This window comes from Carcharodon carcharias, chromosome 6 (assembly GCF_017639515.1).
Source record: "Carcharodon carcharias isolate sCarCar2 chromosome 6, sCarCar2.pri, whole genome shotgun sequence".
Lineage (NCBI taxonomy): Eukaryota > Metazoa > Chordata > Chondrichthyes > Lamniformes > Lamnidae > Carcharodon > Carcharodon carcharias.
In genome coordinates, this window is record NC_054472.1 from 123,176,593 (window position 1) to 123,203,002 (window position 26,410).

At 45.0% G+C, this 26,410-nt stretch overlaps 1 protein-coding gene and 2 non-coding genes across 4 annotated transcripts in view; all 3 read right to left on the minus strand.

Annotated features, from left to right (window-relative positions):
• myom1b (myomesin 1b) overlaps positions 1-26,410 on the minus strand; it is a 220,854-nt gene that overhangs the window by 11,960 nt on the left and 182,484 nt on the right. For both annotated transcript variants that reach the window (XM_041190639.1, XM_041190638.1), the window contains one exon: positions 1,826-1,964. In XM_041190639.1, the coding sequence (XP_041046573.1) occupies positions 1,826-1,964 (139 nt within the window). The remainder of the gene's footprint in view (positions 1-1,825; positions 1,965-26,410) is intronic.
• trnaf-gaa lies at positions 21,999-22,074 on the minus strand. Its single transcript has one exon. It is a non-coding gene; the product is annotated as a tRNA-Phe (tRNA).
• Positions 22,111-22,183, minus strand: trnaa-agc. The gene has a single exon. It is a non-coding gene; the product is annotated as a tRNA-Ala (tRNA).

The window sequence follows — 26,410 nt, forward strand, 5'->3', positions numbered from 1 at the left end:
TGATGTGACGTAAGGTGTCAGAGGAATCACGGATGTAGGTAGGAAGATCTTGGACAAGGGGCGAGAGAAGGGAGTCAAGATAGTGAGAAATGAGTTCCGTGGGGCAGGAACAGGCTGACACAATTGGTCTGCCGGGACAGTCCTGTTTGTGGATTTTGGGTAGGAGGTACAAGGTTGGGCGACTATCAGGTTGGAAGCTGTTGAAGGAAGATCTCCAGAGGAGATGAGGTCAGTGACAGTCCTGGAAACAATGGCTTGATGTTTAGTGGTGGGGTCATGGTCCAGGGAGAGGTAGGAGGAAGTGTCTGCGAGTTGACGCTCAGCATCCGTGAGGTAGAGGTCAGTGCGCCAGACAACAAATGCACCACCCTAATCAGCGGGTTTGATGACAATGTTAGGGTTGGACCTGAACGGTTGGTTCAACTGTGTCTGGCCCATCTCCCACGCATTTGCCCTCACACCTTCCCCTCCCTCCCAGAAACATGATAGGGTCCCCCTTGTCCTCACTTATCACCCCACCAGCCTCTGCATTCAAAGGATTATCCTCTGCCATCCAGCATGATGCCACCACCAAACTCACCTTCCCTTCACCCCCTCCTGGCGGCATTCCATAGGGATCGTTCCCTCCGGGACACCCTGGTCCACTTCTCCATCACCCCCTACTCCTCAACCCCCATCTATGGCGCCTCCCCATGCAAACGCAAAATACGCAACACCTGCCCCTTCACTTCCTCTCTCCTCACCGTCCAAGGGCCCAAACAGTCCTTTCAAGTGAAGCAGCATTTCACTTGCATTTCCCCCAACTTAGTCTACTGCATTCGTTGCTCCCAATGTAGTTTCCTCTACATTGGAGAGACCAAACGCAGACCGGGTGACCACTTTGCAGAACACCTTCAGTCTGTCTGCAAGAATTATCCAGACCTCCCTGTCGCTTGCCATTTTAACACTCCACCCTGCTCTCCTGCCCACATGTCTGTTCTTGGTTTGCTGTATTGTTCCAGTGAAGCTCAACTCAAACTGGAGGAACAGCACCTCATCTTCCGACTAGACACTTTACAGCCTTCTGGACTGAATATTGAGTTCATCAACTTTAGATCTTGAACTCCCTCTTCCATCCCCACCCCCTTTCCATTTCTTCCCCCTCCCTTGTGTTTTTTCCAATAATTTATATAGATTTTTCTTGTCGCACCTATTTCCATTATTTTTAAATCTATACCTTTTATGCCCTTTTAGTCTTATTTCACCCCACCCCCACTAGAGCTATCTGTACCTTGCTTGTCCTGCTATCCATTCTTAATTAGCACATTCTTTTAGATAATATCACCATCTTCAACACCTCTTTGTTCTTTTGTCTGTGTCATCTTTTGGTTATCTGCTCCTATCACTGCTTGCTTGTTTCTACAACCACACCGCCCTCCCCACCTTAAACCAGCTTATATTTCACCCCTCTCCTATTTTTACTTAGTTCTCTTGAAGGGTCATGAGGACTCGAAACATCAACTGTGCTCTTCTCCGCCGATGCTGCCAGACCTGCTGAGTTTTTCCAGGTATTGCCTCTTTAAAGGTGTGTTTTAAGTGCACTTGCTAATATTTGCTAAAATGAATGGTGATAATGATGATTGTGTGGCAATTTGTAGGTTACAAATAAACTGATTGTTCAACCAAACTGCACTTTACTTTAAATTGTCCATTTGATGTAATTCAGGTGTCAATATTGTTTAATTAAATGTTTTAATAGTTGTATAAATAGAGCTGTTTAAGTGTCATTGCAGAGTAAACTGACAAACTTATTTTCCACTACAAAGAAACAACAGTTATTACTCACTTCCATCTGTATCAACAACAATTTTTCTTCCAGTTGTTGTTTTTGCTGTGTCTTTGGTCAAAGTTTCCTGAACGTTTCCAGCAGCATCAGCAACGTACATAGCTACACAAAGTTCTCCGCAGCATTTGGAAATCATCAGCTAGTCACAAAAATCATTAATTGATTATGAGAAATCATGTTGCCCTGTGCAAAAGCAATGATATCTAGAGAAGAAACAAAACTGTAATAATGATCTTGCATCCTCCCAGTCCCCAGGGATTAATAAAATTACCCACTGGAGGCGGAATTTATTGCCACCATGAGGGAGTTTTGGTGGTGGGAGAACTTGCCCCTGCCCTTTCTTCTGATCCTCCCTGCTCCCACCCTTAATTCCCCCGTCGCTAACCTGTGGCCTTGGTACTTTGCTGATCCTGGGCCTCTGGTGGTGCGTTGCAAGCAGCTACCACCGCTTCCCCGGTGGCTCTAACAGCAATGAAGGGCTGCTGGCCTCTGATTGGCAGCTAACTCGCAGAGGGTGGGATTTCTGCCTCCAGGATCTTTGATCCTGGGAAAGGGCTGCTGCGAGCCACTTAAGTGCCTGATTAACATTTGATACGGCGGGCCTGCTCCAAAGTAGGCGATACAGGGTCTTGCGGGCTCAATATCTCGTGGATGTGACCCCTATTACTTGGATTAAATTCTGCTCTGGTTTACCATTTGACAATAATAATATAAAAACTAGTTACATCAAAAATTGCACAAACTTTAAATAAAAATATTAACATATAAGTGTTGTTTATAATATGAAAGAATGGCACTACTTCTATATTGAGCCATTAAAAAGAACTATTCAAGACAGCACACTGATTCCACAAGCTATGTTTCTAAATTAAGCTACATGGCTGGTACATCTCTCTTTTGATAAGTAACATTTCAAATTAATAAGGCAACGAGCCTGGTATCATATCTTCCAGTTAAAACTCATTGACAAATGCTGCATTTAACATTGTAAGTAGCATTTTAAATTAACAATATTGTGGGCAGCAATGCAAGTACAATCCAGAATGCTGCAAGCATACGGGATTGTTGCACTACTTTAAAGCTACTGTACAAGTGTAAATTGTTGTAGACATCCAGCAATAAGACACAAGCTAGTGGAGTGACTCATATTATATGCTATATTCTTCTTAATTCTGAGAATGGTGATGCATCTGCTTAATGAAATCAATGGAAAAGAAAATTGGGTGGAGTGTAAAATAGGTCATCGATTTGCCATTGCCAGTTTTGCACTACTGCCCAAGACAAATTTATATTTCCTAACATTTTTGAGGTCACAGCAACGATAAATATTCATATTAACAACAGCATGGGACAAAGTTTGATAACCTTGTTGAATTTGAACTTGGCATTGAAATTGTCCAGAGTATTGAATTTGGTCAAAATTTTACAAAAATATTCTTCATAAGTTCTTTTTAAACTATGCAATTACTTTTCATTAGTAAACAAAGGTGAGGTGTCCAAGTCCCAGCGGGACTGACAATGGAAACAATCCATCACTATTTACTCTTTATAATCTGAAAGGTCACTATTCCAAGCTCCTTGGTTCCCATGAAAATGCTCCAACTTTACAAGTTTCACTGGTGTGCTTTCTTTGTAGGACAAACTTGGACTCTCTGTATAGCAACCACAACTTGTATTTATATAAATATCCCATGGTGCTCCACAGGAGTGCTATCAAATAAATTGCCACTTTGGGCGACGTAAGCAGATATTAAGACAGGTGACCAAAAGCTTGATCAAAGGGCTGTGCTTTATTTAGTTCTGCCACTGGGTATTCCCATATTTCCATTGCCAATGGCCATGCATGCTAAAACTCAACTTATTTCCATTTCCTCCTCATCCTAACAAGGTGGCAATGACTGGAGGCACACTTCTGTTTCTCTGCTCACCCTTCTGTTCTGTGCTCCTATCCTGATGGTTGAGTCTGCAGTTGCACAGGTGCAGGTGGGGTAGCCTTTGGCAGGGCCTTCAGAAGATCAAAAGCCCAGAGGATGTCAACCAAGAGCAACTAGGAAGTCAGAGCAGGGAGTTGAGCAGTTTGCTTCCAACCTTGCTGAACTATAGAAGTTGCAACATGTAGGAGCACCAGAAAAAGCAATGAAAGAAACCTGCAATTATATAGTGCTTTTCATGACCACCAGACATCTCACAGTGCTTTACAACCAAAACAATACTTTTTGAAGTGTTGCCACTGTTCTAATGCAGATAACGGGCAGAATTTTCAGTGCCCGTTGGCGACATGAGTGGACAATATGGTGAGAAGGCCAAAAAACAGTTTCATGACGTTGTGACACCGGTTTTAAATCATCCACTCTGCCCATTAATGGTAGGCCGTGTTTCTTGCCATCGGATGTCGGTACTTCATTTTAATATATCTTCATATCATTAAAAGCTAGCTCACTGGAATCATCCTCCCACGCTGGATCGTCCGAAATCACGCAATATGTTTCACAACAGCATATATAAGGCGTGCACCTGGCGAGCTGCACTTCGAAGGGAACTCAGAGGTGACAATGCACAGTGCTTGCAGTGCTGTTGGACTTCAAGGTTGAGGCGCAGTGCATTCAGACGAGGGCATAGGCAAGTTGCCTTTCCCTGGCTGGCTGACTGTGCAATGCCAGGACACGGGCTGCCCTGTGGTTGAGGTGAATTGGTTGGGGGGTGGGGGGACAAAGGCTGCACTAGGTGGGGTAAGAGGTGCACTAGGTTGAGGTGAGTCGGGGGGTCCAGGACTGCACTGCGGTTGATAGTAGTGAACAAACATGTGCGGGGTGGTGGGAAGGGAAGCAGCCATGCGTTAGGGAAACCTTGTGTAAAGGCAGTTCAGATGTAGCCACATTGATATGCTTGGAGTCGGGCTAATAACTTATCTGCACAAAAGTGCCACCAAGTGCTCCAGAGCTTTTCATCCCTCAGGCACAGACTGCAAACTAATGAGCATTTTAGTGGACTTCAGAACAATTGGACAATTGGGCAAGTTGTTCAATCCCCTTGCTAAAGCTGGCCATGAAGCAGTCACTGGTGGAGGCACTCACAGCCCCTTGCAATGTCATCATTCAGGTTTGGACTAGAGTCCCCCATGGTTCAAGCTCACAATGTAGCCTTGCAGTGTGGGTTAGGAGAATGTCTGAACTGAGATAACAGCATGCAGTGGGTGAAGCTGCCGCCAATCGGTCAGTTGGAGTGGGGCAAAGTTGGGTGGGGTCTCGGGCAGCCATGCACCTCTCTAAACTCTGCCTCTCCAAGTGGTCGCCAGCACTCTCTGGGATGCATTAAGGATTTAACCAAGAGGCGTTCTTAGTACATCCATGCTAACCCATGTATCTCTTTTTCATCCTTCAGGAATAGTACATCAGGATCATGGAGCCTGGTGACCTAACTGTATGCCTCATGGCTTGTAGAGAGAGCAGAGATGAAGGAGAAGAGAGCAATGGAGGTGCCTGGCTGCGCAGAGAGAGGAGCAGCACCCTCAGGAAGAAAGGGTGGCTGGGGTTCCTGCACACACCACTGAAGAGCCATAGTGAACTGTTGCTGGTCAGCACCTAGCTAGATCCAGGGTCTGTAGATGTCGCCTTTCATTCCTGCAGATGACCGAGAACCAGTGTTGCCGAAGACTGCGCATGTCTAAGGGACTGGCTGGTTACATCTGCCACCGGCTGCAGAATTTGGTGTCATGGGGGCGTGGAAGACATCCACTGCCTGTGGCTGTGAAAGAGACCGCAGTGCTCAATTTTTACGCCAGTGGCTCCTTTCAAGGTTCCATGGGTGACCTCTGTGGGATATCACAAGCCTCCACCCACAAATGCATCCGTGAGGTCACGGACACCATCTTCACAAAGGCACACAACTTTGTGCATTTTGCCCGGAAAGCCAGGATGCAAAAGCTTTGGGATATGTCCAGACCTCAGGTTTCCCACAGGTGCAGGGTGCAATCGACTGTATTCATTTGGTGCTCGGATCTCTGTGACAACAAGGGGTCAACTGTGTGAACCACAAGGGCTTCCACTCACTGAATGTTCAGCTAGTGTGCAACCCCCACAACTGTACCCAACAGGTTTGCGCACGGTTCCCAGGGAGCGTCCACGACTCTTTCTCAGTCGATCACAGATCCCTGATGTCTTCCAGAATCCACAGAGGCTACAGGGATTGCTCATCGGGAACAAGGGCCACCTGCAGAGGACGTGGCTGATGACACCCATGCGGTGGCCTCAATCTGCAGCAGAGCGAAGGAATAATGAACAAAACATTGAAATGCTGAAAATGAGGTTCCAGTGCCAGGACCGGTCTGGTGGAGCCCTGCAAGAGAGTCCACAGAGGGTGTCATGCAGTGCTCTTTATAAACTGGCGCTGCAATGGAATGAGGAGCTGGACATCTCCTCATCAGAGGAGGATGTCAGTAGGGATGAGGAGGATGAGGTCATTGTATTGGCCAGATGAGGCTGGCATCCTCAGGAGGCCCTTATAGCTGCCAGATTCATGGAAGATGGCGACAACATGCAGTGAGGAGACACCATAGATCCTCACGTTGCATTTATGAATGTTTGACTCCAGTCTGGCTGATGGCAACGCATGTACCATCTGTGATAAGGCTCCTGTATTGGGGACAGAGCAAAAGCCTTAATACTCACTTGATTCCAAGGAGGATGATGATGACATGCAGTAAGGACACTCCATAGATCTTCACATTGCCTCTGTAAATATCTGACTCCTGTCTGGTTGAGGCCAGCTCACTTGTGCTCTGTGAGCAGGGTCATTATCATGGAGACGCAGCCGTGAAACTTCACATGTGCCTGATCCTTTGTCACCCTTCAGCACCCGAGCCCTTTAGGAGCACAGCATCACTAGTCACAGATGCTGACAAGATGGGGGGACCAACCTCACCTCAAAGGTGCTGAGAGCACACAGAGAGAATGATGGAACTCTGTGACACTTGCCTATGATATTCTGGCAGCAATGAAAAGTACCATCGAGGTGCAAGGATCAGAAATGTGTCCAGTGAGTGTGAAGCTGGACCATCACTTTGGCCTGAAGGCTGCACAAAGCACAGGGAAGAGGCCCAAGACTGAGACATCTGCCTTTATCTTGTACAGGAAACAAGGTTTCACATTTGAGTGACATGAACACTGCTCATCAGAACAAGGAGCCTTAGGCAGGGAGACATTCTTGGGAGTTTATTGACAATAGTGAACATTGTGTACAAGTGAGTAACACCCGTGCCCAGGCTGTGCAACTACATATTCTTAACTTTCCTAACCCTGCCGCTACATATTGGTGCTTCCAGGACATCCACAGTGGAGGTGGAGGCAGCCTGCTGACTGCTTTGCCCTGTCTGTGATGAACTTGACAGGCATTGTCTGGAGGGCCGAGACCTGAAAACCCTGGCTGCTTTCGGGGTCCTGCTGTGTGGCAGTGGTGCCCTCTCCAGCCTGTGGAGCTGGAGCTGCTGGGGTCACAGAAAGAGGGGGTTCCAATGGGCCGGACATACCCAAAGTCAGCTGGGTGGATGGCCCTGGGATATGCACCTGCCAATTCTCTTCCCTATGGGTGCCCGAGGGCCCCTGGCTGACTCCTTGAAGAGAAGGGGAAGCTGGAATGGAATCGAGCTGCCCCACACCCCTCTCATGCTGATACTGCTAGTGGCCAACTATGGCGCCAGGGATGGAGTTCAGCCCGTGTAGCAGTGCAGGAGCAACATCCTGGAGCAAGGTCCCAATGATGGCCCCTATCCTACCAGTTTTGACCTCAGTGCATTGGCATGCCGGCACTGTCACCTCAGACTGAAGATGAGCAGGCTCCTCCGTCGTGCTTTGCAATCTGAGGTGTGCAGTGGGCACCCTCCCTGATGTTCCCAAGCTTGCCTTTGCAGCTCCAATAACTGAGGTATGACCAAGTCCAGATGCTCGTCATCTGACTCGGACTCGGCAGATTTCTGGCCTCCAGCAGTCCTCCGAGTTCCAGAAACCTGGAAAGTTCCTGCTGCTGCCTGCTGTGTGCTGTGCTCACCAGATTGTGATCCCAAGGCTACTCTAGAACAAAACCCACCGAGGTGCGTGTGTCCGCGCTTCAGAGGGTGTCTTCAGATTCTTCTTCCAATGTATCTACAGGGTTTGATTGGAAGCCCTGGGTTGTTGTCTCCCTCAACAGCTTGGCACATGTGCCTGCAAAAGCAAGGAGAGATCATTAGTGCATGGTAGTGGTGTGCGAAACTGGACACATCACTCACAGCATGGTTGACTGACGAATGCTGCACTGCTGGATCCTCACCTGGCAGAGCACTGTTGACCTCACTGTCAGCACAGGAACGGTCCAGATCCTCACCAGCCAGCTGGATGGCTGTTTCTAAAGTCCGTGAGGACCTTGATTTCGGGCATTCCTCCACCAGTCTGTGCCTTTTGTTGTATGCCAGCTTGTTCTGCATGAATATTGATGGAGACAGTGTAAGCAGGACGCTTGCCAGGCCAGATGATAAGTATGCCCGGCATGTGTAAGTGGATGAGGACAATGACGGTGTGTGTGAATGGTGATGTCCCTTGCACTGGCAGTGAGTGAGGGCCTGTGGATGTGTGATGGTTTTGTGAGTGTGAGAGATGAGAGTGATAAGAAGAGTGACCTACTCTGGCAGAACGGAGGAGCTCACTCATCCCCTTTCAATATTGGGTGGCTGTCCTCTTTTGCAGTGTGTTGGCACTGACCACCTCTGTTGCCACCTCCTATGCCGGATTGGTGCTCCCCATCCTGCAGCCAGAGTGGGGGTAACGGGACATCATGACTGGCCTCCACGGCATCGAAAATGCATTCATGGGACGTGTCACTAAACTGGGAGGCTGCAGTCTTCTTGCCTTTCAGGGCTATGTCTTCTTTGCAGCAGTGCTGGGCTGGAAGCACTGAGAGGTGTGCACCCGGCTGCACTTTAAATATGGCACCTGGTGTGATGAAGTGACGAGGTGACGACGAGGCGGGCGATTCAGAAGCTGCCTGCTATCAAAGCAGCCTGTTTCCTGGGAATGCATGATTTGTGAAGCAGGATTGGGATGATACAGTGTGAAAAACCACTGTTGCAGCCGTTGGGTAAAATGTTCTTTTTACCACCCACTATCGCACTTGGTGCAAATCTCGGATGATTCTGCCCAAACTGTGCACATCACAGTTCCACAAACAGCAATATGTTAATGACCAGATCATCAGTTTTTTTGTGATGTTGATTGAGGAATATATATAGGTTTGGTGATGCCTTCCCCATTCTTTCAAATAATGCTATGGGACCTTTTGCACCTATCCAAGCAGGGAGATGGGGCTGTGATTTACTGTCTCTTCTGAAAGACAGCACCTCCAACAGTGCAGCGCTCACTCAGTACTGTGCTGGAGTGTCAACTTTGATTTTTGTACTCAAGCCCTGTGAGTGAGCCTCGAACCTGGAACCTTGTGACTCAGAAACAAGATTGCTACCAACTGAGCCACAGTTGCTACGAAAAGGGAAAGGATTTGTAGTTGCAAGTAAAAGTGTCATGATTCTGTTTAATAGTTTTCAGCCATAAACCTTTTTTCATAACTCTAATGTCCATTTTTGCCTGCTGATAGCCACATGTGCCCTTCTGCCTTCTGAAGAATTATATGATAAGAGTTAAAGACAAGCAATGTGTGTCTATGAGAGGAATGAATTGAAGCTTGTGGAACTGCTTTGTGCTAGGGGCTCATAAAGGGGTGGGGTTGGGGAGGCATGGTAGGTTCAGATTTAGATTGTTAGATAGCTGCACTGTCTCAAATTAACTTAAGCATGCCTGAATCAGTCCTTTCTAGGTGTACCTAGCAGCTAATTGTGAGCTGCAAGTACCCTTGGTATATCAGGCTCCTCCTCCTCCTCCTCCGCTGAAGATGCAGGCCTCTTATCTCCATCCTCCCCTCCTGGAGCTCCTGACTCGCTGCTGAGTAATGTTGTGCAAGGCACAGCCAAACACTGTGATTTGGGAAATCCTATTTATGGTGAGCTTGCTACCAGCACAAGACCAACAGGTCACTCACATCTGCGATATAAGGATGTCTGTAAGCGAGATCTCAAGTTCGCCGGGATCAGAGTTGATGCATGCAAATTCCTTGCTGCTGATCAGAGTGCCTGGAGACAAGCAGTCAGGAAGGGCTTGGAAAAAGCAAAGGACAAAAGAAATAACCAGATAGTGGAAAAGAGAGCTCACTGGAAGGAAAAAAACATCAGTAGACCTTGAGCTGACGCTCCTTAGCTGTGCCAGCTATGGAAGGGACTGCCTTGAATTGGCCTCAACAGCCACAAAATTGGTGTTCAATCCAGAAGTGACATACACCTCGTGAGCAGTCCATTGTCTCCCAAGATGGACTAATGCCAATACTATATTATTTCATGCATGCTCAAGGGCATCCCCAGATCTGATCAGGCACCTGAATCGAATATTCAGCATTCCAATAGCTTTCTCAATGACAACTCTGGTGCTCAGATGGCTTTAGCAGGGTTCTTTCCTTGGCATCGGTGATCAGGCTCCTCAAAGGTGTCAACAACCATGTCTTCAGAGTTATCCACTGACTTTGCTTGGAGGTGCAACGACCTATGGGGAACTTGACTGGTGCAGGATGAAGGATTATGCAGCTCCCTAGGTATCTTGCACAGACATGTATGCTGATCTTTCGGTGGTACTAAACATTGATGGAGTGCTTTCCTTTGTGTTGATGAATGCTGCTTAGTGATCTGTGGGCACCTTGATTGCCACCTGTGAGCAATCTATGACTCCCTGCACCTGTGGGAAGGAATCTAGCCAGAGCAGCCAATCCAAGGGCCCTTTCATTCTGACTGGACTCTTCAATAGCTAAGTGCACAAAAGGCAAAAATGGCATCCATCATCTGGGGAATGCTCTTGCAAGCAGCAGATTGTGACATTATACAAATATCACCAGCAGATCCCTGGAAGGAGCCACAGTGAATGGACGGAGGTCTTCTTCAGGAAGCATGTCAGGAACTGTTGACACGAAAGTCTGAATCTCCTGAGGCACTGTTTCTCAGCAAGCTAATTTCCTGCCTGTATAGCTCATACTGGAAGTATTGCCTTCGTCGAGCTGAGCTCTGTGTCTGTTTCCTCTTCTGTGGAGCAGTAGGTGGCTGAGGAGAAGGCAGCTGCTGCTCTCACTGGTGCTGCTCTTCTTGTTCATCATTAGAGGTCCAAGGTAGAGCTGCATAAGCAGCTCTCATAAGCAGCTGATCTGAAGGTTTACAGCTGGAAATGCAAATCAAGGGCAAAAATCTCTAGGGTAACAGAAATGACATCCAGAGTTTTGGAAATCCCCTTCAAAGTAGTGAAAGCACATTCTCAGTACAAGTTCTGTGAGCACAAACCTTTTACTTAGACAAGGAAGCAGCTGTCACATCTCAGTCTTAAAGCTATCCTTGTCTGTCAATTGCTCAGACACATCAATGTCTGCTGTCTTCCATCTTGTTGTGCCTGACGAGCTCCAGAAAACTTCTGTGACCAGTTAAAGGCAGAGAATATGGATTAAAACAGCACTTAGTTACCATTTAAGATACTTAAATCTCAGACTCACCCATCGCATGGGGGGTTTCCCGTGTGCTAACAATGCACTCGGGTTAAATGCGAAGGACATCCGTTCCTGCCTGCTTCCCAACACTTCTGGCCTTTTAACCTGTCACCCACCAATCTGGCAGGTTAAAATGTGTCGCCTCTCATATCCATGCTCACCTTTCCCAGAGCTCTATGTTTAAAATCCTCAAGTCAGGTTTTTGCTCTGCCAAAGCACCAATGGCTGTGAGAGTGGTAAATTATTCCTTCTTGATCTGTCTGCAGCCTTTGACACCATTGACCACACCATGTTCCTCCCATATCTCAGCTGGGCAGTACTGCACTTGTTTGGTTCCATTCATATCTATCCAAACATAGCCAGAGAATCATTTGCAATGGTTTTCTCTTCCTGCTCCCACACCATTTCCTTGGGAGTCCACCAAGGATCTAACCATGGCCCCCTTCTATTTCTCATGTATGTGCTGCCCCTTGCCAACATCATCTGAAAATATGGCAATAGTTTTTACATGTATGTTGATGATGCACAGTTCTACCTCACTGCCACTTCTCCCCATCCGTCTAAATGGTCAAACTGCTTGTCTGACATCTAGTACTGGATGAGCAGAAATTTCCTCCAACTAAACATTGGGAAGTCCAAAGCTATTGTCTTCAGTCCCTGCCATAAATTTTATTCCTTAGCCAACATCTCCATTCCTCTCCCTCAGCCCAAGGCTGAACCAGATGGGTTTGCAATTTGGATGTTGTATTTGACTACGAGATGACTTTCTGACCACATATCTACACCATTGCTAAGACTGCCCATTCCCACCTCTGTAACACTACCCAGCTCTATTCCTGCTTTACCTTAGCTGATGTAAACCCCTCTCCCTTGTTATCCCTAGACTATTCCAATGCGCTCCTGGATGGCTTCCCATCTCCCACCCTCCAAAACCTTGCGCTCATTCAAAAATCTGTTTCCCATGTCCTAACTCACACCATCACCCATCACCCGTGTGCTCACTGACTTGCATTGGCTCAAGGTTAAGCAATACTCAATTTTAAAATTCTCATAGTTGTTTTCAAATGCCTCCATGGACTTACTCCTGCCTATCTCTGTAACTTCCTCCAGCCTATAACCCTCTGAGATATCTGTGTTCTTCCAATTCTGGGCTCTTGTGCATCCCGATTTTGAGCCCTCCGCTATTGTTAGTTTGCCTTCAGCTGCCCTGACTTCTGATTCTCTTCTGAAACTTCTCTACCTCTCTTTCCTCCTTTAAGATGCTCTTTACTAATCTCTTCATCATCTGCCTTAATATCTCCTTATGTGGCTCGGTGTCAAACTTTGTTGATAATGCACCAATGAAGTGCCTTGGGATGTTTTGCTACATTAAAGGTGCTTATATAAATATAAGTTATTGTTGTTTTTGGTACCCTGGATAACAGCCAGCTCACTACACAGGAACTGCATTCTGGTCCTAGTATTCTGCAGATACTCCTTCAGAGGATTTGGGAGAAATGGTTAGAAATATGCAGGAGCTATGGGTACAATTTAACAGTCACTCCAGCTGACTGGACCTTTTGATCCCTCTGAAGTCAATGAAGTTTTGAGCAGCTCGCTGCATTTTTTAGCCCTGCCCCCGCCTCAATGGAGCTATAAAATTCCACCCTATATTATGGAAACAAGTTAAGCCAACTAGTCTGTGTCAACATTTATCCTCCAATTGATCAAATGCTACTTATGCCCTGTTTCTATGTCCCTCAAACAACTTTAGCTTCAACAACATATCCAATCCAATCTTGAATGTTGATGTAGGGCAGAACCATCCCAGATTTGCACTGAGTACAGTGGCAGGCGGGAAAAAGAATGTTGTACCCGCTGGCCACAATGGCGGCTTTTCTTGCTGTATTGTCCCAATCCTGCCTCATTAATCACGCATTCTTGGGAATTATGCCATTTCACTGGTGAATGACCTTCAGTTCACCTGCCACACCATTATTTCACTGCTTCCTCATGCCAGGTGCCAGATTGAAAGTGCAGCTGCATGCACACCTCTCAGTGCCTCCAGCCCAGGACTGTTGCACAGAAGACATGGCTACTAAAGGCAAGAAGACTGCAGCCCTATGATTCAATGATGCATCCCTGGGACACCTTTTGGACACCGTTGGAGCCTGCCGCCATGTCCTCTATCCTGGCTCTAGCTGCAAGAGGCCCATCAATCTTACCACTCAAATTGGGAGGTGGCGACAGTGGTGGTCAATGCCAATGCTGCACAGAAGAGGTTTGCCATCCAGTGCAGAAAGAGGATGAATGCCACCAGGGTAAGGCAACCATCTCATCACTCTAAATTCACAAACAAGACCATCACACATTCACAGGCATCTCACTGATTGCTAGCTCAAGGGACATCAACAATGACTCTCACACACCCTCACATCTCCATCTGGCCTCAACTCCTCTGGAGACTGCCTCCTCAGTCCTCACCATCTAGAGGCCACTTGCAAAGATCAGCATGTATCCCCACACACACCCTGAGATACCCCCTTCCCCTGTAATACCCTGGCCCTACAGCTTCTTCCCTTGCTTGAGGCCACTTCTCCCCGTTCCTCAAGCAAACCCTAGCCCTGCAGCCATTAAAAAGTCACCCCTGCCTCATGGCTGGTATTGCAAGTAGAGACCTGCCCATGAGCCCCCCTAAAAGTGATGTGATGCTGCCTGCGAAGCCTGTCACTGATGATGGCGAGTACTGCCCAAAGCAGGGTAGACAAACAAGCCTCAAAGTCCCGAGTTAAATGCAGCTCGCCAAGTGCATGTCGCTTATGTTCAGTTGTGAAACACATCGTTGTGCAATCACGCTGATGCGCCCAGATGATCCAACTTGACAGGGGGATGACTCCGGCAAGCAGGACTTATAATGATAAGCAGATGTATTAAAATGAAGTTCCCGACGTGCGGCTAATCTTGTATCTGATAGCAATTTGAATAAGGTAAATGTTGCAATTATGCTTTTATGAATTCTAGGGGAGTGAATCTTTGGTTTTGTCATAGCATTCTGGACATTAAATCAGAAGTTCAAAGGTTCAAGCCCCACGCCAAACAATCCAACAAGCAGAAACTAATACATGAATCTCTAAATATTGAGTTGACATCCAGCAGAATGTTCACATTCAGAAATAGCAGCTACTGACTCAATGACAATACTCCCACTTTGGAGTCAGACAACCCCACTGCCAGTTCTGAATACTGTTGACATTCAGTGAGGGTACAGGTACTTGCACCCAATAGACGTAAGAACTCCCAACTGCCCACTGACTCCTTCCCCCCTCCACCTCACCATCATAAAGGGTAATTAGGACTCTTTAGATTTGGTTGTAGCCCACGCAGGAAAAGGTACTTAGAGGTTAAAAACCATAAGAAAACTACTGTTCCCCAGTAGGTGGCTGAAAAATCTTGTGTGCCAGATATGATTCAGATGGTAGCATTCTCAACTCGAGTCACAAAGTTCCAGGTTCAAGTTCCCAGGACTCAATCAGCACAAAAATCCAGGTTGACACTCCAGGACAGTACCGAGGGAGTACTGCACTGTCAGTTGTGCCGTCTTTTGGATAAGATGTTAAACCGAGGCCCCGTATACCCTCTCAGGTGGATGTAAAAGATCCTATGCCACTAGCTTGAATAAGAGCAGGGAAGTTGGCCCTATTGTCCTAGCCAATGTTTATCCCTCAATCAACATCCCAAAAAATAGAGATTATCTGGTCATTATAACATTGCTTTTTATGACAGCTTTCTCTGCATAAATTGGCTGGTGTGTTTTCTACTTTATAAGTGTCTACTGCATTCGTTGCTCCCAATGCGGCATCCTCTACATTGGAGAGACCAAACGCAGACTGGGTGACCACTTTGCGGAACATCTTCGGTCTGTCCGCAAGCATGACCCAGACCTCCCTGTCGCTTGCCATTTCAGCCCACCACCCTGCTCTCATGCCCACATGTCCATCCTTGGCCTGTTGCAATGTTCCAGTGAAGCTCAACGCCAACTAGGCACTTTACAGTCTTCCGGACTTAATATTGAGTTCAACAATTTCAGATCATAATCTCTCTCCTTCATCCCCGTCCCCTTTCCGATCCCCCTTTCTCCAATAATTTTTTTTTCGCAAATATAATTTTCTTTTCACCTATTTTTAAATTTATTTCGATCAATTTTTCATCTCCACCTTTTAGCCCATTTCGATCCCTTCCCCCCACCCCACCCCCACCAGGCCCATCTGCCACTAGCTTGTCCTGCTTGCTACCCTTAATGTCCTTTAGCATATCCTTTAGATCATATCACCATTGTCAACACCCCTTTGTCCTTTTGTCTGTGACATCTTTGGCAGTCTCTTCTCGGCCTCCACCTATCGAGCTCTACCTGTCCCACCCAACCCCCTCTACCAGCTTATATTTCATCTCATTTCTATATTTTTTAGTTCTAATGAAGGGTCATACGGACTCGAAACATCAACCGTATCCCTCTCCGCAGGCGCTGTCAGACCTGATGAGTTTTTCCAGGTATTTTTGTTTTTGGTCTTCAAAAATACTTCATTGGTTGTAAAGTATTTATAAGTGATATGGCTGTAAAATACGCTATATAAATGCAAATCTTTTTTAAGTTAGGAGCTGCCCCGGGGCAGAACGCAATGGATGGACTATGTGTAAAATCATTATAATCTTGTCTCCTTATTAAACTCTTGAGACTTTGGGAATGCACTTTCTTCCCAGTTATGCAGGTTAAAGGACTTAATGATAATGTACTGCACGCATGTTAAGATATGATTAGACACATCTGTGCTTCTCTGATACCCTAGATCTATTGTTTGTTTATTATATCCCAGTTTCCTTTGAGTCACTGACTTTGGATCATTAATCCTTTTCACCCTAGCCTTCTGATGTCCATGTTAACTTTGTCAGGTATTATATTTTTATGCATGCGCTTGTCTTTCTGGGGTGGATTTGTCACCTGTGTTCCAAAGAATGCATAATTTCAGTATATTTTCAATAACCATTTGATTGCCATCATTTTGAGATTGTTCCCACAGCAGGTATACAATGCAATAAATTTTCATCTTAGTGCTTTCTGTGCAGGACTTCATACATTGAGAGCATAGCAGAAATTTGAGTGTATGGTACCTGCAATTTTCCAGCCATTAAATGAATGTTATACAGCTCATTTCATAACCCATGCCCCTCATTGAAGGAGCTCTGCAGCACTAGTGGAGCCTCAGAAAATTTATCCAATAGTGCAGTTTGTTCATTTTCATTGATTCTAAAATCTAATTCATTAGGAGATCTGATGCACATTAGCATTTTCTATCCACAGTTTGTATAAATTCTGTATATATCAGCCATGTGAACATTGCAGTTTCTAGTGTTCTCATGGCTTAAAATAGACCCTCTGAGGTCATAACTGAGAATGGTGCCAATTTTCAACTGCAACCATGGATAAGCAGATTCTGAAATTACTGACTGCCGTGTCAAATAGATAGTTGTGTTTATTGTGTTTATCTTCTGCATTCAATAGTTATTTCACTAAATAATCCAATTTGTAAGCTATGATGATATTCCTAATGAACTTTGTACTTTCTGTTGGTGAAATTCAAATTTGGTGGGGGTGCAGAATAGGTGATAAAGAATTGGTTGCTGACCTGAATTTCCTTTCTATTGAAGGCAGTTTTGCATCCCCACTGATGCTGAATTTCACTCACTTTGGGCCAAAATTAACAGCATCCCACCTAATAGTCTTGAGGATTTTCCCATGGCAACCATGCAGTTATGCCTCACTTCTTCCCAGAATATCAGAGTAGTATTCCAGTGAAGCACCTGATGTATTTATGGATTCCAAGGAAAGGTATTTTCTTGGCTTATTTGTAACCTTAGTCTGGGTCTATTATAACATCAACTTTGGTAACTTATATGCAACAAATAAACCACAATAAGTAGGCAGCAGGTCAAGATGTCATTCAATTTGTTACCAATGTCAGTTTAGCATCACTGGTAGCCTGAAGCACTAGCTTGTTAAAATTTCCAATTGTATTTTCTCAGGGTAGATATATACAAATAGAACACGAGGAATAATCTTGCACTCCAACATTCTTAATAAGGAGTGTGTGGTAAAGTGGAGTACCATGTACCTTTAAGAGAATGCAAGTTGAGTAACCACGTGATAGGACTGATCAATCACTGTAAAGCGCGGGCTACTGGTTAGCTGTGAGTCCAGAGCTGGAGGTGGTTGTGGGAGCATGCAAGGATTTACTGTTCTGCCTTCTGTTGCAATAAACAATCACGGTTTATCCTTATGTCGGTCTCTCTCCGTTATTGTTTATGAGCATCAGCTAAGAAGTGTATATGAAGGTGTGCAATCTGAGTTCACTTGGCTAGTGAACTCATAGATGCAAGATGTAAAACTGGCGACGAGGATAGGATTAGCAAAAAAAAAGCACCCTGAGTGAGAATCCACAAGAGAGGTGAGAAAAGTGTCAAAAAGAGAATCTGTACTTAAGTTGTAAAATAGACAGCAATCAGAGCAGAAAGCAGTACTTCAGTTTTAAATTTTACAAAGAGAAAAGAAAAAACCCTGCAGAATCGCAATCATGGGGATCCCGTCAAATCTCAAAACGAGTGTGAACCATTGCACAGAAAAACCAATAGCTGCAGAGAAGGAGTTGAGAAAAAAAACGGTGATTGCTCTTAAAGCGGCAATACATTTAAAGAGGTACATGCAAGAAAAATGGCTATGGACAAAAAATTATAAGAGACCCCAGAGAGGGGGCAATTCTGCAGAAGGCAAAACACGAATTGATCGACAGCAGTCAAGAAAGCCGCGGTAATCCAAACACCCGAATTCATCATTAACTGGGAAGCCATCAGAAGTGCAGTCTCCTTGCAGTCACTCACGCTGCCGCAGTTCAAGCATGTCGATCCATTTGACCTCATTTCAGATGGCTGGTCTCAGTATGTCAAACACCTAACGTTCTTTTTTACCGCTAATGACATTGCAGGGAGGAAAACAAGAGGGCGATTCTGTTGTCCACATGCGGGAGTGAAACATATGGGCTGATCCACAGTCTCACATCACTTAACATCCCTGACTTGAAGACTTTTGACCATTTAATAAAAATTGTACAAAACCACTCGAGACCACAGCCCTCTGTCGTTATGCAGTGCTTCAAGTTCAATTCAAAGAATAGGCTTCCAAGGGAGACAATAGCTGACTATGTTGCCATTTTAAAGGTATTATCAGAACATTGCGAATTCCGAATATCCATTCGTGATATGTTGAGAGTGTGACTGATATGCGGGATTGGCAATGATGCTATCCAAAGGCGTTTGCTAGCCGAAGCAAATCTAAACTTCAACAAGTTATTAGGACTAGCCACAGACATGGAGAGTGCTGTTGGAAATTCGGAAGCTATAAGAGATGCACAAAATGGCGCCGTCCATCTGACAGGGCGGGACAGATGGGCAACAAAAGGTGCAAAACCATTGGACCTCACAGAAAGGCGGGAAATGCCCCCTATGTACAGATCAGTAAAAAACAGCGGTACTACAGTGAAAACCCACAAAATGAATGAGAGAAATGCATCCAGGCATCCAGTGGGCAATCGACAACTCAAACAAGTTGAATGCTTTCTCTGCCACCGCTTTGGTCACATAATGCAGCATTGCAGAGATAGGCTGAGACAGCATCTTAAAGACAAAGGGAGAAATCGTAAAATATGTCTCATGGAAGAACTAGAAGAAATAGGATCAGACATCCATTCATTATATAACCTGAAAGTGGGTAGAACCAAGCCAATCCAAGTAGTAATTATAGTTAATGGACAACCCATTAAGATGGAAGTTGAAACTGGAGGGTCGATTCTGTCATTGGAGAAAATATATTCAGATAGTTCAATAAAGGAGCTCATCCTTTAAGATTGAAAGTTTTGGACACTAAACTGAAAATGTACACAGATGAAGAAATAAGACCAAGAGGGATATGTCAAGTTAAGGTGCAGTATGAGGAACAGTATGCAAAATTACCCCTATTTGTAATGTCAGGCAGGGACTAAGTCTCCTCGGAAGGAACCAGCTGGGAGAGATAAACCTTGAGGCCCCGCCAAGTTCCCAATTGGAAACCAGAAGCATTACTACAGGAAAAATGAATGCAGGAAGACCCAACAGGAAAAGCCCTTGGAAGTGTTACACCGGGACAGAGTTCAAGCTGAAGTCAGCATCCTTCAAAAAGAAAAGGAAAACCTAGTAAAGGACTTTTGTGCGCTACAAAATTCAATCAGCTCCCAATTTGTGCCACTGAAAAGATATGAAGAAGAAAAGGAAGAGTTAAAGTTGTCTCTAACTGAGTTAAAGAACGAATTAACTGAGAAGGGGCAACAATATTTGATTCTCCAGGAAACAATTAGTGAGAATAGGAAATAATTGAAAGAGCTGAAGCAGCAGCTGCGTGAAAGCCCTGAAGTTTTAAAACTAGAAGGCCCTGTGTTCTCAGAAAAGTGTCAGAAAACCCAACTATTGAGCTCACTCACATTCAGCTTGCGCCTGAGTCTAGTCCAGCCAATAAGGAAATTAAAGAGAAGACCAAGATATGGATCAATGCTACCAAGAAAAGAACATGCAGGAAGAAAAAGAGGAATTATTGACCATCCTCAAAAAGAAAAACAACTTTTTTTTAGCTCTGTGTTGCTTTGCGCTTGTTGCCCTTTACCTGTTTCAGTTTGGAGGGGAGGGGCAGCAAGAGTGAACATGGCCACATCCAGAAGATGGTGAAATCATCCACTGAGGAACCTAGTGGACAACTGTACCTTGAAAAGGAGGTCCTGGTAAAACCAGCCACAGTTGTTGAACTGCGGCACTCAACACGTCCGAGAAAGCCTCCTTAGAGATTAGATTTGTAAATAGCTCACGTTATTAAGTCTATTAACTGTATTTTTTAAGTAAAGGAATAGGGATGTGGTAAAGTGGAGTACCATGTACCTTTAGGAGAATGCGAGTGGACTAACCATGTGACAGTACTGACCAATCACTGTACAACGTAGGCTACTGCTGTCTAGAGCTGGAGGTGTTTGTGAGAGCACGCAAGGATTTAGTGCTCTGCCTCCTGTTGCAATAAATAATCACAGTTTCTTCTTATGTAGGTCTCTCTGTTATTGATAGTGAGCATCAATTAACTAGTGTATGTAAAGGTGTGCAATTCGGGTTTACTTGGCTAGTGAACTAATAAGGAGTGGCATACAAAATTGTATCTTGGGTTCACAGTTGTATTTAATTTCAATGGACAGAAGGTCAAGTTGTTTCTGTATTATGTATGAATCAATGGACAATTGATTGATTACAGCACATTTCAATTTACTAAGCAGATGCCTAACAATGAGCATGTTTTAGTCCACTTCATTAATGGGAACAAAATGTAATGGTTCAGCTACTAACTCAACTGATGTATACATGAGCCCTGTGCAAAGTTAGATCGCATCCATTGATATGAATGTAGCAAATTCACCTTTGATACAATAAAGAGCAATTGCTGCTCCATACAAATGACTTAGACCGAAGATCTGACAGGATATTTTGGACTACATCGAGTATTAGAAGAAGATTATACATCTCTAGGCAGATGGATTTGCAAATAAGTAACTGCAAAGTGTGTTGCACTGTATGGAATGTTGAATTATGAATACTACAGTTTAATACAGTCTGGAGAATTTTCTACACCTGCCAACTTATCTGATAACATGGGTCTTTGGGCAGAATTGTCCCAGATTTTCACTAAGGGTGATAGTGGGCAGGTAAAATGACGTTTTTCCCGCCAGCCACAATGGCGGATTCTCACACTATATCGTTCCACACCTGCAGCATTAATTATGCATTCCTGGGAAATACACTGCTTCCATGGTAAGCAGGTGCTCATTCACCCGCTACGCCATCACCTCACAGCTTCACCACACCAGCTACCCATTCTCCTCAAGGAGTCAGTGAAGGGCCCTTGGGCATCCATAGGGAGGAGGATCAGCAGGTGTATCCCTCAGGGCCATACATGCAGGTGACTCCAGGAGAATCCAGCCCATCCGAATCCCCTCTTCTTGTGACATCAGCAGCTCCAGCTCAACAGGCCGATGAGGGTGCCACTGCCATACGGCAGGGCCCTGAAAGCAGGCCGGGGCCCTCCAGGTCTCAGCCCTCCAGAGGACGCCCATCAAGGTCATCACAGACAACAGTGTGTAGCAGTCAGCAGGCTGCCTCCACCTCCACTGTGGCAGGGCTAGGAAAGTTAAGAAGATGTAACTCTTTCGAGTACAAACCCGTTTCCATCTGTTTCAGATGAAATTACATTGTTTCATAGTTTGTCATTGTGAGATTTGAACTCTTGATACTCTTTTGAGTAAACCTGTTTCCATCTGTTTCAGATGAAGTTACATTGTTTCATAGTTTGCCATTGTGAGATTTGAACTCTTGATCTTAGGGTTACAAACCCAGTACCATAACCACTTGGCTATTTAGGCCAAGCTTTAAAGCAATCGCAAACTCACGTAGCAAGCAGCTCATCCAGACAACTGGATTTGAAGCTTATTGCTGAAACCCGGAATTGAACCAGGGACCTTTAGATCTTCAGTCTAACGCTCTCCCAACTGAGCTAAAGAAACTGCTGCATCTCAAGCCCTTCCCTCATGACAACGCCAAAGTGGAGAATGTGGGCATCGATCCCACTACCTCTCGCATGCTAAGCGAGCACTCTACCATTTGAGCTAATTCCCCAAACAGCTGTTAAATAGTCAGTAACTCTTTCGAGTACAAACCCGTTTCCATCTGTTTCAGATGAAGTTACATTGTTTCATAGTTTGCCATTGTGAGATTTGAACTTTTGATCTTAGGGTTATAAACCCAGTACCATAACCACTTGGCTATTTAGGCCAAGCTTAATAGTTTTATTTTTTATTTTTAGCTGGTAAGGTTTATTGTAACTCTTTCGAGTACAATCCCGTTTCCATCTGTTTCAGATGAAGTTACATTGTTTGCCACTGTGAGATTTGAACTCTTGATCTTGGGGTTACAAACCCCATAACATAACCACTTGGCTATTTAGGCCAAGCCCAATACAAACATGTTTCTATCTGTTTCAGATGAAGTTACATTGTTTCATGGTTTGCCATTGTGAGATTTGAACTCTTGATCTTGGGTTTACAAACCCAGTACCATAACCACTTGGCTATTTAGGCCAAGCTGGGCACGGGCATTAATCACGTGTACACACTGTTCATTATTGTCAATAAACTCCCAAGAGTGTCTCCCTGCCTATGGCTCCTCGTTTTGATGAGCAGCATTTGTGTCGCTCAGATGTGAAATCTTTCTGCACAAGATAAAGGCAGGGGTCTCAGTCCAGGGCCTCTTCCCAGTGCTCTGTGCAGCCTTCAGACTAAAGTGATGGTCCATCTTCACTCCCTGGACATATTACAGCAGCCTGCACATCGACGATGCTTGTCATTGCTGCCAGAATGTCATGGGCAGGCATCACAGAGTTCCATCATTCTCTCTGTGTGCTCTCAGCACCTTTAAGGTGCGGCTGGCCCCCACCTCTTGAGCATCTGTGACCGGTGATGTTGTGCTCCTGAAGGGCTCAGGTGCTGAAGGTGGACAAAGGATCAGGTGCGTCTCCATGATATGACATGCTAAAGGCAAGAAGTCACTTGTGGGAGTGGTATACAGGCCCCCTAATTGTAACTACACAGTCGACAGAGGATAAAAGAAGAGATAATGGGGGCTTTCCAGAATGGTACAGCAATAACCATGGGAGGATTTTAGTTTACATATAGATTGGAAAAATCAGATGGGCACAGGTAGCATAGGTGAGGAGTTCATAGGATGTTTTCAGGATAGTTTCTTAGAACAGCACATTCTGGAGCCAACCAGAGAGCAGGCTATACTAGACCTGGTATAGATCAATGAGATAGGATTAATTGATAACCTCACAGTGAAGGCATCCCTAGATAGCAACGATCATATATGATTGAATTTTACATTCAGTTTGAGGGAGAAATGAGTGCATTCAAGAGTAGTATTTTAAACTTAAATAAGGGCAATTATGAGGACATGAAAGCAGAGCTAGCTAAAGTGAACTGGAAAATGAGGGTAAGGGATATGTCAATAGAAGTTCAGTGGCAGGCATTTAAAGGGCTATTTCAGAATACACAGAATATATGCATTACAATGAGAAAAAAAACATTCCAAGGAGAGGGCTCACCATTCATGGTTAACTAAAAAAGTTAAAGACGGTATCAGACTTAAAAACCATATAATTACGCAAAGACGGGTGGCAGATCAAAAGATTGGAAAGAATATAAAGAACAGTAGAGAATGACAAAAAGATTAATAAGGAGGGAAAAGATAGAGTATGAGAAAAAGCTAGCTAGTAATATAAAAACAGATAGTAAGAGTTTCTATAGATATTTAAATAAGAGTTAACAAAGTGAGCATTGGTCCTGTAAAAAGTGTGCCTGGGGAATTGATAATGGTAAGTAGGGAGATGGTGGATGAATTAAACAGGTATTTTGCTTCAGTCTTCACTATAGAGGACACAAGTAACATCCCAGAAATAGCTGTAAATCAGAAAATGGAAGGGAGGGAGGAACTCGGGAATATTACCAAGGAAGTGGTATTGAGCAAATTGTTGGGGCTACAGGCTGACAAATCTCCAGGTCCGGATGGACTTCACCCTAAGGTCTTGAAAGAAGTGGCTAGTGAGATAGTTGATGCACCGGTTTTAATTTTGCAAAATTCCCTAGAGTCGGGGAAGGTTCCATTATATTAGAAAATAGCAAATATAACTCTTTATTCAAAAAGGGAGGGAGACAGAAAGCAGGAAACTATAGGTCAGTTAGCATAACATCTGCAATAGGGAAACTGTTAGAAGCTATAATTAAAGATGTTATAGCAGCACACTTAGAAAAATTCAAGGCAATCAGGCAGAGTCAACATGGTTTTGTGAAAGGGAAATCATGTTTAACCAATTTATTGGAGTTCTTTGAAGGATTCACATGTGCTGTGGATAAAGGGGAACCAGTCGGTGTACTGTACTTAGATTTCCAGAAGGCATTTGATAAGGTGCCACATCAAAATAAAAGCTCATGGTGTAGAGGATAACATATTGACATGGATAGAAGATTGGCTAGCTAACAGGAAGCAGAGAGTTGGCATAAATGAGTCTTTTCTGGTTGGCAGGATGGGATGAGTGGTGTGCCACAGGATCAGTGCTGGGCCCTCAACTTTTTACAATTTACATAAGTGACTTGGATGAAGAGACAGAAGGAATGGTTGCTAAATTTGCTGATGACACAAGGTAGGAAAGCAAATTGTGAAGAGGATGTAAGGAGGCTACAAAGTGACATAGATAGGTTAAGTGAGTGGGCAAAGATCTCGCAAATGGAGTATAATGTGGGCAAATGTGAAATCATTCATTTTGGTAGGAAGAATAAAAGGGAAGCTTATTATCTAAATGGTGAAAGATTGCAGAGCTGTGAGATTCAGAGGGATCTGGGTGTCCTAGTGCATGAATCACTAGTATGTAGTATTGTACCTAGTATGTAGGTACAATAGGTAAATAGGAAAGCTAATAGAACATTATCATTTATTGTGAGGGGAATTGATTACAAAAGTAGGGAGGTCGTGCTAAAGGGCATTGGTGAGACCACATCTGGAGCATTTGTACTTGTCTTTTTATTTAAAGAAAGATGTAAATGCTTTAGAAGCAGTTCAGAGAAGGTTTACTAGACTAGTACCAGGAATGGGCAGGTTGTCTTATTAGAAAAGGCCGGACAGATTAGGCTTGTAGCCATTGGAATTTAGAAGAGTAAGAGGGACTTAATTCAAACCTTTAAGATCCTGACGGGTCTTGACAAGGTGGATGTGGAGAGGATGTTTCCACTTGTGGGAGAATGAGAACTAGGAGTCACTGTTTAAAAAATATGGGGTTGCTCATTAAAGGCTGAGATGAGGAGAATTTTTTTCTCTCAGAAGGTTGTGAGTCTTTGGAACCCTCTTCCTCAAAAAGGGATGGAAGCAGAGTCTTTGAATATTTTTAAGGCAGAGCTAGATAGATTCTTGATTAACGAGGGGGTGAAAGGCTACTGGGGGTCAGCAGGAGTGTGGGGTTGAGGTTACATTCAGATCAGCCATGATCTTATTGAATGGCAAAGCAGGCTTGTGCGGCCGAGTGGCCTACTCCTGCTCCGAATTCGTATGTTCATATAACCCTGATCACAGAGTGCAAGCGAGCAGCCCTTGGACAGGGAAGAGTCAGACATTCTCAGAGGCTATGTGAAGATCTATGAACTGTCCTCACTGCATGTCATCATCATCCACCTGCAATCGAGCGACTGTCAGGGCCTCCACTGCATCTCCGTGACTGGAGCATTATCACAGAGCGCATGTACACTGCCTTAAGCCAGACTGGAGTCAAACATTCATAAATGCGATGTGAAGATCCATGGCATCTCCTCACTGCATGTCATTGTCATTCACAAATCTAGCAGCTATGAGGGCTCCACAGACCTCCCCCCTCTCTTGCACATTCACCTGGACGTCCCCTCCCCCCTTAGTCCCTCCTCCGCCCTTACCCCCTCCTACCCCCAGACACTTTCCGCTCTTCGAACTCCCTCCTCCCCCAAGACCACTTCCCCACTCCAAACTTCATCCCTGACATCTTCCTCTCCCCTCACATCTACTTCCCCACCCGCAACCTCACCCCCCATGACAGCTTAGTACCCCCCGCACCCCCCCCAACCTCCCAACTTCACCCCCAACCCCATCTCCCCGCTCCATACATGTTCCTCTCCCATTCAAAGCTAGACTTTCCTCTCCCACTCCCAACTGGTACTCCTTCCTCTCCCACTCACAGCTGGACCTTCCTCTTCCCCCCACTTCGCCGATCATCCATTACAGCCCAAGGCCAAGACGGTGATGTTCTGAAACAGACCTGAAGCATCAACA